This window comes from Myotis davidii, unplaced genomic scaffold (assembly GCF_000327345.1).
Source record: "Myotis davidii unplaced genomic scaffold, ASM32734v1 scaffold436, whole genome shotgun sequence".
Lineage (NCBI taxonomy): Eukaryota > Metazoa > Chordata > Mammalia > Chiroptera > Vespertilionidae > Myotis > Myotis davidii.
The window spans coordinates 1,606,301-1,625,835 of NW_006292604.1; the positions used below are offsets into that span (position 1 = coordinate 1,606,301).

General features: G+C 38.4%; 2 protein-coding genes and 1 pseudogene across 14 annotated transcripts in view; 2 read left to right on the plus strand and 1 right to left on the minus strand.

Annotated features, from left to right (window-relative positions):
- The window catches only part of NOCT (nocturnin), a 101,953-nt gene extending 97,753 nt beyond the window's left edge, over window positions 1-4,200 (plus strand). The window contains exons 5-6 of the mRNA XM_015565530.1: window positions 1,028-1,297; window positions 2,240-4,200. Of these exons, the coding sequence (XP_015421016.1) occupies window positions 1,028-1,297; window positions 2,240-3,075 (1,106 nt within the window). The 3' untranslated portion in view covers window positions 3,076-4,200. The remainder of the gene's footprint in view (window positions 1-1,027; window positions 1,298-2,239) is intronic.
- Window positions 4,201-7,055: 2,855 nt separating this feature from the next.
- ELF2 (E74-like factor 2 (ets domain transcription factor)) overlaps window positions 7,056-19,535 on the minus strand; it is a 92,349-nt gene continuing 79,869 nt past the window's right edge. For all 13 annotated transcript variants that reach the window (XM_015565507.1, XM_015565508.1, XM_015565510.1 and 10 more), the window contains 4 exons: window positions 15,811-15,897; window positions 10,813-11,005; window positions 9,637-9,984; window positions 7,056-9,239 (listed from right to left, as the gene is read on the minus strand). In XM_015565507.1, coding sequence (XP_015420993.1) covers window positions 8,612-9,239; window positions 9,637-9,984; window positions 10,813-11,005; window positions 15,811-15,897 — 1,256 coding nt within the window. In that variant the 3' untranslated portion in view covers window positions 7,056-8,611. The remainder of the gene's footprint in view (window positions 9,240-9,636; window positions 9,985-10,812; window positions 11,006-15,810; window positions 15,898-19,535) is intronic.
- On the plus strand, window positions 11,863-17,749 carry LOC107183456 (annotated as a pseudogene).

Below are 19,535 nucleotides of genomic sequence, written 5' to 3' on the forward strand. Positions count from 1 at the left end.
CCTGCTAAACAAAGTATTTTCATAGAGAAAATTTTGTGTCTTTCAAAAGAAGGCAAAGATATGGATGTGGTAGGAAAATCCAAATTCCTCCATTCCAATATTCATCATACACAGAAATTTGGAGGTGGTTCCAAGTAAAACGTGCCCCTAATTTATACCATAGTGAATCACTATGAGCAATCACTGCTTACAAGTGAAGTGACAGGTACAGCTTCCTTCATGCTAATTAGCTGAAGGCCATGCTCTGCTCTCCTTGGTGGTTTAAAAAGGAAGCACTAGAAAATGCCCAACAGGCGGTGCGCCACCTGCACGCCGCCTCACCTTCCTCCCTCCAGGATCCCAGGAAATGTGGGCAACTGTCTCTTGCCCCTTTCCCTCCTCCAATCCCTTTTCTGACTGCTTGATGTTGTTTTTTTTAAGAAATACAGCTATTGATAATAGATTATCCACTGTATTGCTCAGTGAGGTTCACAGAGCTCTGCAAAAAGCTGACATCTAAGCGAAATGAGATATGGGTTTAATCCAGCCATTTCTTTTCCTAACAGAGGGATCTGGGTAGATGACATGCTGGAGCAGCGGCCTGCTCTAACCTAGTCTCTTCTCCAGGATTAACATGAGCTTCCTAACATGTGCCTCTTTACAAAATTGTTTTTCAGGTTTTTGAAATTGTGTAGAAAAAGGAATGGGGATTTTGTTTCAGCCATGCTTTTCTAAGACTGGGTTTATAAGTTATAAAGACAAGTAGTAGGTTAGAGGAAGCCATAAAGATCAAGGTATTTTTCCCTTGTAAGAATTATCTTAGTTCTGAGAGACCAATTTTAATAGTATTTTCAATGACCTGCCCCAGTACAAAGGTAGAACCTGGGAATGCCTTTAATCTACCTGTGCCAACAGCAGCATTTCCTACATTAAGGTCTCCTTCTAAGGACAGGGAAAGTTTCCCCTTCTAGTTGAGCTGGGTGGAAATTGAAGAAAGGCAGGAAAAGGAGCTGAGTGTGTAATTGTGCTTTCCTTTCCTCTCTGACAGCCTGTTCCATGGGAAACGGCACGAGCAGACTCTATAGTGCTCTTGCCAAGACACTGAACAGCAGCGCTGCCTCCCAGCACCCAGAATATTTGGAGTCACCTGACCCAGAACATCTGGAGCCCATTGATCCTAAAGAGCTCCTTGAGGAATGCAGGGCAGTCCTGCACAGTCGACCTCCCCGGTTCCAGAGGGACTTTGTGGATCTGAAGACAGATTGCCCCAGTAGCCACCCACCTATAAGGGTCATGCAATGGAACATCCTCGCTCAAGGTAAGCCTGATGCTTTGTTCCTGAGCATTAAGTCTGTGGTAACTGCCTTTCTGCCTCTGCACTTGCCAGTGCACTGATGTCTCACGTGGAGGGAAGAGGTGTGGGCAAATGGGAGGTGTAAGATGGGGTGACAAGGGCAGCATCCGCTCCCAAAACGGCAAGTTAGGAAGGCAAGTCTTCTGGCTTTCACTAATAACTCCAGCAACTCGAGACGTATTCCTTACCTTCCATGTTTGTAGGCCATCCAGATACAATGAAAGTCTACTTCCCAGCACTTCAAAACCTAAAGGACCCCATCATTTGTCAGCCTCAAAACTTTTGTTGTCTCCACTTTCAGTCCACTGCACTAAGATGGCATTTGCAAGGGAGAAACTGAGTCTTCTGAATGGTTACATATGGAACTTGCTACAGAGAATGGGAGCTGTGGATGGTGCTGAACCTGTCATTCTTATGGCCATCTTCTCATCCATTCGCATCTCGATCAACTTTCCCTAGTGCTCTCTCTCATGTAGCAGTTGAAATTTTAAGGAAAAGTAACAAGGGCTGCTTTTTTGCCCCTCCCTCCCTAAGAAAAGGGCATGCTTGCTGACTTCCCAGTCTTTGGTTCACTCATTTTTTTCCAGCTGTTCATTCGTAAGTAGGAAAAGCTGCCTATTTAGGATCCCATTCATTCTGAGTGGTGTCTGTATCCATTCATAGTCAGTGTTAGTATGTAGAGTTAAACCTATCTATCTCATCTGACATAGTTTAGATCCCTAGAACTGCAAAGAATACCGTTTAAAGCTAAAACTTAATGCCGTTTAGGCAGAGAACCACCCACAGCGCCTGAAGGAGGAAGCACTGGGAGGGGCTTGAGTCATATCAAAAACCCAAGGAGATTCCCAGGCACTTAACAATCATGATTCTGTGGTAGCTGACAACCGACTGGCTTTTTTATTTCAGCTCTCGGGGAAGGAAAAGACAACTTCGCACAGTGCCCCGTGGAAGCACTCAAGTGGGAAGAGCGGAAGTGTCTCATCCTAGAAGAAATCCTAGCCTACCAGCCTGACATCTTGTGTCTCCAAGAGGTGGACCACTATTTTGACACCTTCCAGCCACTCCTCAGCAGACTGGGCTATCGAGGCACATTTTTCCCCAAGCCCTGGTCACCTTGTCTCGATGTAGAACATAACAATGGACCAGATGGCTGTGCCTTGTTTTTCCTCCAGAACCGCTTCAAGTTAGTCCACAGCACCAATATCAGGCTGACGGCCATGGCATTGAAAACCAACCAGGTGGCCATTGTACAGACCCTAGAGTGCAAGGAGTCCAGTCAACAGCTCTGCGTCGCGGTCACCCACTTGAAAGCACGATCCGGCTGGGAGGAGTTTCGATCAGCTCAAGGCTGTGATCTTCTCCGGAACCTGCAGAACCTCACCCAAGGAGCCAAGATTCCCCTTATTGTTTGTGGGGACTTCAATGCAGAGCCAACAGAGGACGTCTACAAAAATTTTGCTTCCTCCAGCCTCAACCTGAGCAGCGCCTATAAGCTGCTGAGTCCAGATGGGCAGTCAGAACCTCCGTATACTTCCTGGAAGATCCGGACCTCGGGGGAGTACCGGCACACCCTGGACTACATCTGGTATTCTAAACACTCTCTGAGTGTGAGGGCAGCTCTGGATTTGCTCACTGAAGAACAGATTGGAGCCAGTCGGCTCCCATCCTTCAATTATCCTTCCGACCACCTGTCTCTAGTGTGTGACTTCAGCTTTAATAAGGAACCTGATGGACTTTCATAAACACTTTGTAATCACAAGTCTTAACCAGGGATGTTTCAGGAAAACTGAAGTTAGGATACGTTGCCTGAGGAAGGATTCCATTTCTCTCACTTCACTTTCCATGTTTCCAGCATGCCTCAGGGAAGGAATCCCATTAGTTAACAAACGTTTTCCATTAAACCCTTCAGCGAAAAAGGTGTTTGCACTCCAGTTTTGGCTTGTTTTTTTTTCTCCTTTCCCCTAGCATTAAATTTAGATCAATTAAGGGCATTAAATTAGTCTTGTTTTGAAGCTTTCAGTTTGATGACGCTATATAAAAATACTTTGTCTTCCATAATTAGCAAGTATGCAGGAACAATTTCCTCTAGACAGTATTTCAAGTTATTTATTTGTGGTTTTAAGTATCAACAAGATATGCATGGCAGTATTTATTTTTTATATCTTCATGTGAAAATAATAGCATTACAAACATTTAAGAACCATGCAAAATGTAAGTTAGAGAGTAATTTATAGTAATTTTCTTAAGGCTTTAAGATGTTTTTATTTGGGGTCTAACAAAATAGTGTACAAAGAAACTATTTAGCCTGGAGGCCCCAGTGGTTTGTTTTTTTGTTTAAGTGGAAATAGCTGGTCTCGATAAGTTCTTCATAACAATTCTTGCTGTGCCTCCATGTTCCCCATTATTGTATTTCTTGAAGATTCCATGACCAGTTGGTCTTTGTCATTTAATCACTGCTATGCATTTACAGATTTCTGTTGGAATGCTATTGGTATACATTTGATTTGTGGCCACTCAGTGTCACAGTGATTTGTATTGGAATGTGCTGTTCACGATGGGTTATTTACGAGCAGTGGCTGGTAAAGTCAGGGGGACCTTCTTTTCAGAGATGGGCAACCAGAAAGCCTGTTCACAAGGCTGTCATTGTAATTTCCTAATACAGCCAGGTGACTGGCTCAGTGTCTAGAAAGAATGTAAAAGGAAAGATAACCTGGAATTCCCTTTCCTTGGGGGAAAAAAGTGGTCAAGATAACAGGTGAAGCCCCTTCCAAACAAAATCCCAGCAAATAACGTATGGGTAATAAGTTGAATATTTTAATCCATGAATTGTATATATTTAAAATTAATAAATGGTCTTTTGAAACTAGTACTTTAATATCTTGTATTTTTAGTCCAAAAAGAATCTGGGGTAGATTTGATCTTTTATACTGACTTCAGAGAGGGAGCTATAGAAACCTCAATGAGAGATTCATGAATCGGCTGGCTGCCTCCTGCACGCCCCACACTGGGAATTGAGCCCACAACTCAGGCATATGCACTGACTGGGAATCAAACCCAGGACCCTTCAGTCCACAGGCCAACGCTCTGTCCACTGAGCCAAACCAGCTAAGGTGATTGGATCTTTTAATACTGTTAATATGGTGGGTTCACACTATTCATTTACACACAGATATTTATTTTAGAAGTGAACAAAGCAGCTCTATAGCTGCACATTGAAGGCATCTTTGCTGTGCTTTTGATGTATGTATCTCTCAGTGCCAAGGCTGGAGCTCCCAAAAGGGTTCACCCAAGTATTCTGCATTGGAACCACTTGTGAAACAAATGAAGTTTCTCAGTACGTTGTATACATAAAATCTTGGGGCTACCTGGAAGGATGGCAAGCAGAAAGACCATCCGTACCATTTGGTTCAAATCTTAGCATGACTAATAGTAATCATGTTGCTGAGGAACAACACTAATTACAATACTTATATGTACAGGCATTAAATACTGTTTTCCTACCCCAAAGCACACCAACCTGAAGAGAGATCATGACAGCCTTGGGTAAATGAATGTGAATGAGAATGAAAGTCAAAGTAATATGTGGATTTCAGGTATCCAACAATAGTCACCAGCCACTTATTGAGAGAGACATGTTCTGAGAAATGCGTCATTAGCGGGTTTCAGCATCATGTGAACATCATACTTAAACAAACTGCGGTGGTACAGCCCACTACACACCTAGGCTGAAGGATAGAGCCTATTACTCTGTAGGGGAGGGAAATAATGTTCACTCTATCCTTTTAGGTTCTTGTTTGAGACATCCCTGTAATAAAAGATTAACAGGAGAAAAATTTAATAACATGTATGCTTTCTGTATACATGGGACCCAGGACAACACTCGAGTAACTTTGCCACAGTGGTTGGGCCACCACCATAAAGACTACAGCTGAAGACAATCTGTTAGCGGTATGGGGAGTCAGTTATGGGAGGATACTAGGAAAAGCACAAGTAAGAGGGAGGTTGTCATGGAGGGCAAGGAGTAATGTGTTACTGGCAACATCATTTATTGAGCAAAGAGGAAAAGATTTCAGATGGATGAGTTGGACATTCAGGAGGAAATAGCCAGTTGGCAATTAGATAAACCCATCTAAGGCCTAAAGAAAAGGCTAGAATATATTTGGTAGTAGAAACCATAAGAATGAATGAGATTGTCTAACATGTTGAGATGATATATTAAACATTTTAGTAAGAGTGATATAGGCCAGGCACTGGTTCTAAATCCTTAACGTATTAACTCAGTTCTTACAACTACTATAAGAGCCCCATAGACATTAACTGGGAAAGCTGAAGGAAAGCAAAGTCAACTAAGAGTTGGTCATACAGGAGGAAAATTGCAAGAGGGATGTTATGGAAAACCCAGAGAATGTAAAAAGGCTGAGGCACTAGATCATGTGAAAAAATAAAGCAGTTTGACTTGACCACTGGATTACTGGAGATTTCAATGGTAACTGTTTCTAAGTCAGAATTCTGACTGTAATTCAGAAAAAGACAGAATGATGGGCTATTAAGTGTTGGAACAAGGGAAAGAAGTAGGTGTGAGAGGGAAGGAGATGCTGAGTACAGGAAGAAGGCACATCTGCCTCTCTGGAGACAGGTGGTGGATGCATGCTGGAATAAGATGGTCTTATAGCAAGGTTTCCAGAGAGTGGGGGAGTTTACAGCTCATGACCTCCATGTTCCCTAAGAGGTTTGCTGGTTATTTGGTAAGCAGAGTGCTGAAGGTTGGAATTGTTGCTGGAAGATGACCTGAGGACTAAGTGGACAGAATGCTGATCAGTCATTGTTTCAAAAACCTGGTGAGGCTGGAAACTAGTCGCATAAAGCTATTATTATATGGTTTTCCAATATGCTGGACACAAAAAGCAAGTATAATGATCTACGGTTCAAAAGGGTTGAGACTAAAAAGCATACACCTGGTAATATCAATCACCAGAAGCACTCCAATCAATATATGCTGTGAACATGTGTTTCCCAATTTAGACCGTAAGTGTACTTATTCTGAAAGATGTACCCAAAAGTATTCAGGTAGAGCAGTGGAGGAAGCTAGGTAGCCCTGGCTTCACCTAATTAGAACCAATTAATATTGCATAGGGGGAATTACTAAAAATTTAAAGTTCCTTTACCCTCCATAACACGACATATTCGTACCAAATGTTACCAAAATCAAAAAATGTCCGTGTCCCATATGCTCAGCACTTGAGGAGGGGTGTAGGTATGGTAAAGTATGTAATCTTTACCCAACATCAGCATTATGGATGAAATTGCCGTGCAAAAAATACAGTTGGGGTGGGGGTGGGGGTGGGGGAGATTAACCAAAGAATGTATATGCATAACCAATGGACACAGACAATAGTGCAGAGAAGGCCTGGGGGAAGGGGGAGTGGAGTAGAGGGAGTCAAGTTGGGGGACATCTATAATACTTTCAACAATAAAGATAAAAAAAATTTTTAAAGAATACAATGAATTGCCAAAGCAGAGTAGGGAATGTTTAAAGAAGTAGAATTTGAGATTAACTTTCAAATGGGATAAGAATCAGGTGAGGGGTTTTTTGAGCTTTTATTAAAAAATACCATTAGGTATATTTATGGAAAAGATAAAAAGATTACAAAGGGAGGTGTTAAAAAAAATCTTTGTCAATTTAAGTAGTATCAGATGAAATGAACAATTAAAGGCCACAAAATATTAAGTATCAGTTTATTTAAATTTCTAAAAGATGTAAAAATAGACAACTTTTCTTTGTAATAGAAAGAGCATTAAGATGTAAAGTCACACGACCTAGTCCGGTGTGAAATTCGGAAACTCCTGTAATCCCTCTGGACCTCCAGTTCATGTGTAAAAGAGCCAGAATATTACTTGTTCTTCCTAACCTTCAGAAAGTATGATTGAGAAGCAAATGGTCTTGATTTAAAATATAAATTCTTAAGTGTGGCCAACATTAAAATAAAGTCATTATGGTAACTAGAACATTATAGTTCGCGATTATAATTAGAAAGGAAGTGGCAACATGCAGTAATTTGCCAAGTATTAATATAAAGAAAAAACAGAAATAGGATTTCTTTAGTTGGAAAGGAGAAATAGGACCTCTATTCTTAACTAAAATGATGTCTCTATACTAGCTTTTGAATATTAAAAATATCACCAGAGACCAAAATGCAAGATAAATTTCTATATTTCAGAAAACCTACTTGAATACACTTTGAAACAAGAGTACAACAAAATAGAATATACTTCAAATGTTGAATATACAAACTATTATAGTTCAAATTTGAACACTGGTACTTTCCCTCTTAAACTTCAACTAAAAAAAAAAAGGAAAAAAAGAAAACTCCAGGTATTAAGAATTACCTGACAAAAATTCATGCTGAGCCTTAACTTCCAAGTGACAGGAGAACAGAAACTGGTATGTCTGCACAGATGACAGGGCTGAGTGACACAGGCATGTTACAGCAAAAGGCCAGAGCCAACTGTTAATTTGTCCACAATTAAGAAACGGACAGACTTAAACTACCATATAAAATGTTACATGTAAATTCTATAACAATACTGTGCTAGGTACAAGATTTTTAAAATTTTTCTTTTAATAAAAAAAGCTTTACACAAACAAGCCATTAGCTTATTTCAATAAAGAAAACCGAAAATTAGTCTAAGGCCTTTGTTTTAAATCAGCTTAAGCTATATGATATTTTATTAAAAAATCGCACTAGATCTTTTTTGCTATCCTCTTTCTGAAGCTTTTGGATCCATTCTTCAATTCACATTCTAAAATACCTACATTAGCAGAGTCTTCACATAGCACCAGTTAAGTGAGTTCTGTGTGAACACAGTAATAATTGCTGGTATGCATATAAAATGCACAAAAATTGCTATATGTAACAATGAGATCACCCATCCCAACCCCTCCCCATTGAAAACTGTAACCTCTTACAGAATGTTAGTGTTCCAAGTCTTAGTGTAACTTGATATTGTAGTGAGGTGCTTGGTCCCTTTCAATCCTTTTTTATTGATGGGTTCAGTTATTTCCTAGGTAAGAGGCAGTTTTCTGTCAGCATCTCAACATGTAGTTCATTTCCCACTGAAACATGGGACAGGTAACTTATTTCCAGTAAGTTTGATTGTTTCCTATATGCTTTAAGAATGTTTTAAAGTCTCCTTTTGACTTTTCTTGATGACATCCCTTGCAAACATTTATGTTAGTACTGTTACTAACAGTCGAAAGTCCATGGCAGAGCTGCTCTTTTATTTCTCACATGTCACTAGTCCTTCCGTTTTCATAGTTACGGGCAGGGCAATAGCTGAAGGGGCACTGACAACCACTACATGGGTCACTGTCTTATTTCCGTCTGCCGGCTTTTCTTCTTGTACCAGCTGCAAAGTTTTCACGTCATGTTCCTGCTTTATTGTCACTGCCTCCGATTTAACCTCTGGCCCTTTTATGACCGCACTGATCACTCGGGGAGGAGTCTGGCCAGATGCCTGTTGAGTAGGCACTGATAGCCTCATTACAGGTGCACCATGGGCTATGGAAACAGGAGTAAGTGCTCTCACAGCCAGTGGGGTTCCAACAATGTTAATGCTTCCAGATCCAGTCAGATTAGACTTCGTCTGCAGTTGACACTGTGCAAGCTGTGTAGCTGGGATGGTGATAATTTTGGCAGGCTGCATGGTGATTTTGTCTCCATTTTCAGTAGAGGCTGGCATCACAGTAGGGATTGTCTGAATAACTACCTTTGGAGAGGTTGCTGTTGTTGGACTAGTGCTGGTTATTAATGGTGCACCTGCATTAACTGACTGAACTGCCACAGTTGAAATTTTCTGGCCCAACGATGTCATTACAACAGGAACTTGCATTGCCACACGAACTGTCCTAGTGAATTAAAAAGATTAGACTATATTTAATGCTAAATTAGAAATAGGTTTCTTGAGCAAATGATGAATGCAAATACAAAATGCATAAACTAGTGCTCCCAAATTTTCCGTATGAACTGACAAACCCCTAACATCTAGAATATGAACTACCATGAAATAAACATATTTAGAAAACTAAAGTCCATATTAAGTTCCATCTAGAAAGCCATAAAAATCAATCCAGGTTAAATGAGACATCACCTAGTTTAATAACACAGTACATTTAAAATATCAGGTACTTGTCAATTCCTGACCAAGAGTGGGTTCTTAGAATGCTAATATTGAAAAAAGAACATATTGTTTTGCCAAGGAGTTTTCTAAAAAAGCAAATGCAACTAACAGTATCCCTCACGTACCTTGGGGCTGCTGTTGCTGATACAGATGTGGTGGTAGTAGGAGACCTGGACGAAGCATCATGACCAGGGGAAGTGATATTCACAACTCTCGCTACTCCCTTCTCTGCTCTGGAGCAGTTTAGAGGAGAGGAGTTTTTCCCACCACGAACAGAGGTTGCTTTCAGGAGACTTTCTGCAGATAGTGACACTCGTTCTAATGACTTTTCATCAGTAGCTGCTGCCAAATCTTCATTGCAGGCTTCACTTTTGTCATCATCTATGACCACTATGTTTTTGGGCATATCCTTGAACTGATAAACAAGCCTCTGTCCTTCAACCTTTGCAAGAATACCCCTTTGGTAATAATATCTGTAAGAAAAAAGAACTTAATGAATCAAGTTCTCCAAAACAAACAAAAACCACCATGAAGAATGGGTAATAAAAGGGAACATGCACTTATTTCTGTAAAGTAAGAAGGAGCTCTTCCTGCCTGGATTGTTCAAATGGCTGAGAATCATGAGTAGGAATGAAGTTGGAACCTGGTGCTGTAGGCCCTATAACCTTGAGATTATATATAAAGTAGCAAAAAGTTCATTCTTAAAGGAAGTAATTTAACCTAAATACAGACTATTTTACTAACACTGATAAAAATTCAACTCAGATTTATACATAGATTACAAAAACAATCTGATGTAACATAGAAAAATAATTAAGCTGTGCTTAGGAGAGATTAATCTGTGGGATATGTGCACAGCGTCACATAAATAATGTACAAGGACCCTTAGAAAAATCCATGTACACTACAAGTTTTGTGGTTTCTCAAACTGAAAAAACTTGAGAAATTTTCATGTCAAGATAAATTCATTATAACAAATTCACAAGAACTGAAGCAAATTAACAATTTGGAGACCTTCATTTGGGTTTAATTTTCTTAAAGGTCTGTAACTTAACTTTGTATTATGGAATAGTCCTAAATACAAAAGCACATTTTTCTGGAGAAACAGATTTTCCAATCATGTTGAATTTTAGACATCCAGACCAAACTCCTCTCTCCCCATTTATCTCCAAATCTAAGAAGCTTCTCTAGAATACCCTCCAAAATTAAAAGTTATCATAGATAAGGGATTTCCACAGCTAATACACAATAGAAAGAGATGTATAAATTTTGTTTGAAAACTTGTTCCTTTGTGCTCTTACCTCAAAGCTCGTCCCATGGTTTCATAGTTCATGTCTGGCTTGTTCTTATGCTTTCCCCAAAGCTTAGAGACAGCCTTTGAATCTACAAGCTTGAATATGCCCTTTTCTCTCTGAGTCCACTTAATATATCGGGGACAAGTATTTTTATCTTGAAGTAGATCTAAAAGAAACTCCCACAAGTAGGTTGTGTTTCCTTAGAAAAACAATGATAGACACTGATTAAAAATTCATTAACATCATTGAAAGCAATTATTTAATTGTGCTGGATAAAAATAAAATCATTTACTACTTGTAAACGCAAATGTACTAAGAATCTGTCATTAAGTACTTGACTATATTGGCAATCTTTGTGGTGTCAAATTGTGTTGTCTAGTAAGTGATATAAAGTATCTTTCATCATAACAAAATTCATAAATATACTTGTTTGCTGGATTTTTTTTTTTTAAGAAAGCAAAAGGGAGAGGGATAGAAAGAAACATCGATGAGACAGATATCATTGATCAGCTGCCTCCTGCATGCCCCCCACAGGGGATCGAGCCTGCATCCCGGGTATGTGCCCTGACCTGGAATCAAACTGGTGGCCTCTTGGTTCCTGGCTCAATGCTCAACCACTGAGCAACACCAGCTGTGCTGTTTGCTGGTGTGTTTTTTTCTTTCTTTCTTTTTGTTTTCTTAGTTTTTTTCTTTTGTTTGCTCGATTTTTAAAATAACATCCTATGCCTGTTTCCAGTTATGGTACTAATATAATCAAGATCCTACATTTTATACTATCATGTACTATCCTAGCCTAAATTTTGAGTTCAATAAAGGCAAAGGCATAATGCATAGTACGAAGTGAACTTAAAACAGAATCATATTTATTTACAGATTTAAACTCTGAATAAATTTATTTAAACTTGTATTTTTTATATAAGCTCAAATTCTATGATCAAAATTCATCAAAAGGCATTTATTAATTTATTGAAAAGGGATGTTTCCTCCCCCCACATTCCTCTCTCTGAAATAAAAATATATATATATATACATGACTTTGAACTACATCACTTTCAACTACTATACATCAAGATGTATGGCTGGGAACAGCTGTGTTGGGGTGCAGAAGAAGATGGCGGTCTCCACAGGAGTTAAAGTTCCTCGTCATTTTCACTTATTGGAAGAACTTGAAGGACAAAAAGGAGTAGGCGATGGTATGGTTAGCTGGGGCCTTGAAGATGATGAAGATATGACACAAGGTGGACAGGCATGATTATTGGGCAAATTATGAAAACAGAATACATAGCCTGAAAGTAGAATGTGGGCCTAAATACCCGGAAGCTCCTCCGTCAGTTAGATTTGTAACCAAAATTAGTATGAATGGAATAAATAATTCCAGTGGAATGGTAGATGCACGGAGCATATCAGCAATAGCAAAATGCCAAAATTCATATAGCATTAAACTTGTAATTCAAGAACTAAGATGTCTAATGATGTCCAAAGAAAATATGAAGGTTCCACAGCCACCAGGACAAACATACAATTCATTTTAGTGCATCTCAAACTTGTCTTAAATCAACAATCTTCTACTCATATTAATGTCTTGATTAAATATCACAATGCAAAATACCCACATATTAAGTAAAAGAATGCCAGCTGGTAAATATGACCTGGACATTTATAAGAACATATTTAATATACGTATACACATTATGTTTTCAGGTAACAGGAGAAAAAATGCAGCACAATTTTTTTAAGGCACTCATTTCAACATAAATCTGGAGTATTCAAAATAGAATTCAGGTTTACAAGATGGAAGTATAGTGATTTTTACTAAAAAGTAAAAATCTCAAGAAGGAAAAATAAATGGCATGCTTTATCCATTTTGCTTAGTGAAAGCTTCAATTTAAATTGTCTAAAGTAGCAGGTACAATGAATATTGTCTCAAATTGTTTTAATTTTTGAAGTGGTGTGGGTGCTGACTACCAGTAGTATAAAAAATATGTCCAGGATTGTTTTGATATCTACATTTATAATAAAAAAATGTCATGGGGAAGGTCAATGAATTTCTGTTAAAAGCTGTTTGTGTTACATGTAAAAGACATGGTAAATATTTGTTTAGTCTTTGACAAATCATGCACTTAAGTTGAAGTGAAATCAGCAAAAAGGAAATAGGTGAATTGATATGTGATTTTTGAGATTAAAATTAGTCTTAAAATGTGGATCATGTTCTCAGAAACTGTGCTATTTCTATTATATTGATTATGGTATATGGAAAGTACCTTGCTGAGGTGGCGAAGACTGGAATTGTAGGTCTTCATCTATAAAATTATTATTGTTTATCATGTTTTGTATGTTTCTTGTGAATTGGAATTTGCAGAGTACTTTAAAGAATTACTTGATTAATTTTTTCTTTGCAGAAGGAGGAATCCCAAGTATTATATTTTGACTTTGATTTCACCAGAAATATATTAAAGAGATGTTTGAATTTTAGCAATTTTTACAAATTATAGATTGTAATTATCCAAATATACATTGTTTTTTATTTTTATTTTTTATGGTGACACTTTTTCTCCCAATGCTTTTATTACTGACTGGGATTAATTTATCCATTCCACTTGTCTTTCACTTTGGCATCTGTGTAATTCTGAACTGATGTTCTGCTTTTACCAAAATGAGAGGTTTTGAGTAATTGTTTTTCATTTCAAACACGAGGTATACTACTTAGATGAAAATACTCTTTTCTTACCGGTTCACTGCACAAAATAGAAAGGTGGTCAGGTAACAAGGACAGATTTCTTAAACAGGCCCTGACATGTTTTTGTCAGGTTCATCCATATCTAAAGCTTTGAGCTACTTTTCTTATCATTAATATATTAAAGTCAGTGATAGTTTGTCTAAACTTTTAATTTCAACATGGCTATTCTATTTTAATTATCAGTGATGTTTAAAATGACATAGAGAATATATAGATACAAATTAGTGCATGTGTAATTTATTAAAATATGTTTGAAATGAACTATTACCTTGGAATACATTCTGAAAACTTTTAAATTGTTAAGGGAGATTAAGTTGAATCACACTGATGTCATATACAGGAGTCTGATGGTTACTGATGGTCTAAATCAATCTCTTTAATAACTTCTTTTCCACTTCGAAAATGTGTCTTTCATATATGGTGGCTAAATTATTATTATATTGGTGGGCTGAGACTCTGGGTACTCCTTGATCTTTTGTCCTCTTTCCTTTCCCCATATCCACTAATTGTGAAGGTTTTTATTTTTCCCCAAGTATATGTTTGAGTTGGCCCTGTAATGTTTATTTCCCCTTTTTGTTTTGGGACTGTGGATCTCTGCTGAAATCTGCATGTGAAAGCAAGATCCATTTTGCATGTCACAATCAAGATGTATGTGGCAACCTAAGACACATTAGTTGATTATAGAAGCTAATACTGAACCACTCTTAATTGTAGTAACATTTCTAAGACAACAGTTTTAAAGCTATTTTTCCTTTGTCTATTTTGTAAAGGGGCAAATGTCATAGGAGTGTGTGGTATTAAATGAACTGTAAAACTGCATTTGAAAATTGTTTAAAAAGCTAGCAGATGAGCCTTAGGGGATGATCTTATATTAATAAAGATTACAAAAAGAAAATATGTATGGCTGGGACAATGTTATTTTGTTTATGACCAGGGAATTATCAGGTCCTATAAGCAGATATAGTACAAGTGAGCAGAGAACTTATTCTGGAAGAAATTTTTATAGTAGGGATTTGGAAATGCTTCCAGATCTGCTGAATTAGACTCATCTATAATCCTCAGGTTATCTTGAAATGTTCCACCCCACTTCCCACTACCAAGTAAAATTAACAAATTCTATTTCTGGTTTTAAAGAAAAGAGAACTCAGAAAAGAAAACCTTCTCTAACAGACCAGGTAGTTCTTTAAGCCTACTAGTATGTAGAATTATGATAATAATTCATGTATGTTCTGGAAATCTGATAACTAAAAATTTATCACTTTCACAAGTAAATGTTTTCAAACTGAATAGTTGGGTAATTTTGGATTAATGTATTCAAATTTATTCTATCCCCAACAGATGATAATTCTGCAAAAGAGAAAACACTGGCTGGATTTTTAATCCAGGTACGACTTTAATAATTTTAATCTTTACATTACACCATGCTGCCTCAACTTTAATACAGGCCAAAATTTTAAAAAAGGTAATTTCCTTCTGTTTCTTTGTTATGGGGTGGGGCCACAACAGCAGCAACAGGCAAGCAAGCTACCAAGGACAGGGGTGTAAGAGTGAGCACTTCCTGCCAACCCAGAACCTCTTGGGTGGGGCCACAACATTAGTAACAAAGAAACAAAATTTCTGGAGGATGAGGCCCAGAAATCAGGATTTTAGAAAGATTCCCAGGTGATTCTAATGTGCAGCCAAGGTTGAGAACCACTGCTCTAGAACAAGCATGTCAAACTCAAAGGCTAACACGGGCCAATAAACGAGGCATGCAACCCGTGGGCCGCGAGTTTGACATGCTTGCTCTAGAACAACAGTTCTTAAGAAGGGTGTACATCAGATTCCACTTAAGACCTTTTCCAAAATAAGTGCTTACCCCTTTGCACTCCCCTCTTGTATCCATGGCTACAGAAACTCAGGCAGACAGGAGTGGGCACAGAGTTTGAGAAGCTCCCTGTTAAGTACTACTGAAGACAGTACTGTCCAGCCAGGGTAGCTCAGTGGTTAAGCGTCAACCAGGAGGTCACAGTTTGATTCCTCGTTAAGGCATAAGCCTGGGTTGTGGGCTCAAACCCCAGTAGGGGATGGGCAAAAGGCAACCAATCAATGATTCTCATCATTGATGTTTCAATCTCTCCACCTCCCTTCCCTTCCTCTCTGAAATGAATAAAATACATTTTTTTTTTAAGATAGTACTGCCACATGGGCACATACGGTACTAGAAATATTTCAGCTGACTGGGAAAAAAAATTATCTTGCCTCCAAAATAGCCTTCCCCAAATTACCTTTTCCTTCTCTGGGTTTCTTCTTTATACCCAACTCAGGAGACCCATTGGAAATTGGTGATTGCTGGGTCTTCGGTTTACGGCCAACTGAAAAAATAAGATAATGAAACCATACATTAAAAACAATAATAATAAGCATGATTAGCAAAGTCTTTGATAATACATTATTCATGAAGATGAATTTAATTGTATATTAATATATTCGGAATATATATAAGAAGTCTCAAGAAGAACATTAAAAGCACTTCTACAATTTTAGATTACAGCAGTTAACTGGTAGTAATCTCAATGTATAAGGCAAGTCAGGTACTACTAACCTATTATTTACATGGTCAGAGCCTCAGCTTGCTAAACTTTTCCAATAATGTGGCAATGGAAACAGATTCTACTGCAAACTTTTTTTGTTTTCTGTTCTAGATGATTGTTACAAAAAGCTTTACCTAGTTACTGCAGAGGACCTGATAATCTCACAATCCCTTTGAGTTCAAATGAAAAAAGGTAAAAACTTTTATTTTAAACACTCACTACTGCTCTGAGCCAATCAATTCACCAGAATTTAAGCATGTGTTTAAATTTCCCTCAAATATGCTGGTACACTATAAAGGTAAAAAAATCTTCCAACTAATTATGTCATATGTCTAGTAAATGTTTGTCTTCTGTGTTTTTTTAAAATATATTTTTATTGATTTCAGAGAGGAAGGGAGAGGGAGAAAGAAACATCAATGATGAGAGAGAATCACTGACCGGCTGCCTCCTGCACACCCCACACTGGGGATGAGTCTGCAACCCAGCGCCTGTCCTGACTGGGAATGGAACTGTGACCTCCTGGTTCATAGGTCCACACTCAACCACTGAACCACGCAGGCTAGACTCTCGTAAATGTTTATGTCCTTATTCTTGTTTCTCCTTGCTTCTGTCAGAAGGCTCCATCCATAATGAACAGAAAAGCAAGAACTATACTTCTCTACCCTAAAGAAGGCATAAGCCTGAAATGCACTGTATTCAATTTTCAGCACTGATGAATGAATGCTGGCAGGTGAAGAGAAGCCTCCACAAAGAGGTTGGGAATATTCACATATATTATCCAGTAGTCCTCCCTTATCTGTGGGAGATACCTTCAAAGATTCCGGGTGGATGCCTGAAACTATGGAAAATACTGAACCCTATATACACTATGTTTTTTCCTATACATACATACATACATACATACATGCATACTTTTTCACTTAAAGGAAGCACTTTAGGGCTTCTCTTTGGCTTATCTCAAGTGCCAACATCACTACTCTACTGCTTTAGGGCCATTATGAAATAAAAATAAGGGTGACCTGGACACAAGCATTGTGATACGACAGTCAATCTGATAACCGAGACAGCTACTAAGTTTAATGGGCAGTGAGCATATATAGTGTGGAGATGCTGGACCAAAGGATTGACATCCAGGGCTGGGAAGGCTCAAAATTTCATCACACCACTCAGAACTGTCTGCAATTCAAATCTGATGAATCATTCATTTGTGGACCTTTTCATTTAATGTGTTCAGACCTGGGTTGACCATGGGTAACTAAAACCGTGGAAAGCAAAGCCAGGAATGAGGAGACTGCTGTATTTTCAGAGATCTTTGATGTTACTATTGCTGTTTTGGGGTGCCATGAATGACACCCACATAAGCCAGTGAACTTAACTGATAAATGTTATGTGTGTTCTGACTTCTTCCACTAGCTGATCCCCATCTCTCCCCTCTCCTCAGGCCTCCAATTCCTTACAATTCCAATTGTAAGTAATTGCCACAGCCACCACAACCTTCAGTGACCACCACCCTCATCAGTTAGTAGCCATTAACATCATGGCAAGATCCTCCACCAGCAAGAAGATTCCAACTTGCTGAAGGCTCAAGTCATAAATAGCATTTTTTAGCAATAAAGTGTTTTTAATTAAGGTATATACATTGTTTTTTTAAGCTATAATGCTATTTAATACACACTTAATAGTATAAACGTAACTTTTATGTGCACTAGAAACCAAAAAATTTGTGTGACTCACTTTATTGTAATGGTCTGAAACTAAACCAGTAATATCTGAGATATGCCTGTATATTATTACAGATTTTGTGATTGTCATACACTGGAATTTATTTTGTCACTCTACTCTTCATTAGCAAGGACTATTTTCAACCAAATAAAGAACTAAATTAAGGTACCTACCTTAATTTATATCTTCAAATGCATAAATACTATGATCTAGGATTTCATTATGTTAATTCTAATCAGTAAGAAGTATGCTTTGCCAAAATAAAAACAGCAAGTTCACTGGCTTCCTTGTTAAAATAGAATTTAATTTCTCAATGTAAATGATACTTATATGTACAAATCAATCAGTAATAATACAGGCATCTTTACTGTATCCTACATCACAAAATAACCCACTTCCTTAATGGAAAGGTTAGTCCATAAAGCAGTGGTTCTCAACCTTGGCTGCACATTAGAATCACCTGGGAATCTTTTTAAAATCCTGACTTCTGGGCCTCCTCCTCCGGAAATTCTGTTTCTTTGTTACTAATGTTGTGGCTCCACCCCATAACAAAGAAACAGAATTTCCAGAGGATGAGGCCCAGAAATCAGGATTTTAAAAAGATTCCCAGGTGACTCTAACGTGCAGCCAAGGTTGAGAACCACTGCCATAAAGGCTTACTTTACTTTCTTATAAAGCAACATTTCCCAAACCATATTACTTGAGAAACAGGTTATTCATCAGTAGGAAAAGGGTTCTACAGTCAAATAAACTTTTTGGAAAACTGCATGCTATCTTCCCTGAGAGATTCACACCACTCAAGTATATTACAAGCTCTAGAAATACAAAAGACCATGCTATTAAAAAATAACCTACCTAACTATATGTCCTAAATGTACTTAAACACAAATAAGTGAATAATGATGTTATATGTAATTCTTAAATTAAGGCCATCTGTTTTTTAAATATATAAAATCAGAATTAAATTCGCAAATTATTTCCTGGTTTATAACAAACCACATAGGTTAATTCTGCATATCACTGATTTATCTAGAGGTCTTGGTACCCACCCTAAATGTTCCCAGATTTTCATGAACTTTTCTATCCTCTTATAAACCTAAAAATTTCTTTGTCATAGCTCCCATTGGATGCAATCAGCCAAAGGCTACAGTGGGCAAACAGGGTATTAATATGTATGTCTTTTGCTTTTAAACATTTACAGCAGGAAGTGATTCTTCCTTTTAAATTCTGTCATGTATTCATACCTCTCAAGATATATATAACCTATTAGAGGCCCGGAGCACCAAATTCCTGCACTCCGCGGCGAGTGGGCGTTAAGCCATCGCTCGGACATCCTTAGCGCTGCCATGGAGGTGGGAGAGGCTCCCACTACTGCCGCTGTGCTCGCCTGCCGTGAGCCTGGCTCAGGGCTTCTGGCTAAGTGGTGCTCCCCCTGTGGGAGCGCACTGACCACCAGGGGGCAGCTCCTGCGTTGAGCACCTGTCCCCTGGTGATCTGTATGCATCATAGCAACCGGTCTTTCTGCTGTTCAGTCGATTTGCATATTGGCCTCTTATTATATAGGATACTAGAGGCCCAGTGCACGGATTCGTGCACCAATGGGGTCCCTCGGGCTGGCCTGCACCCTCTCGCAATCTGGGACCCCTCGGGGGATGTCAGAGACCGGGTGCACATATTCAGCCCAATCCTCACAGGCC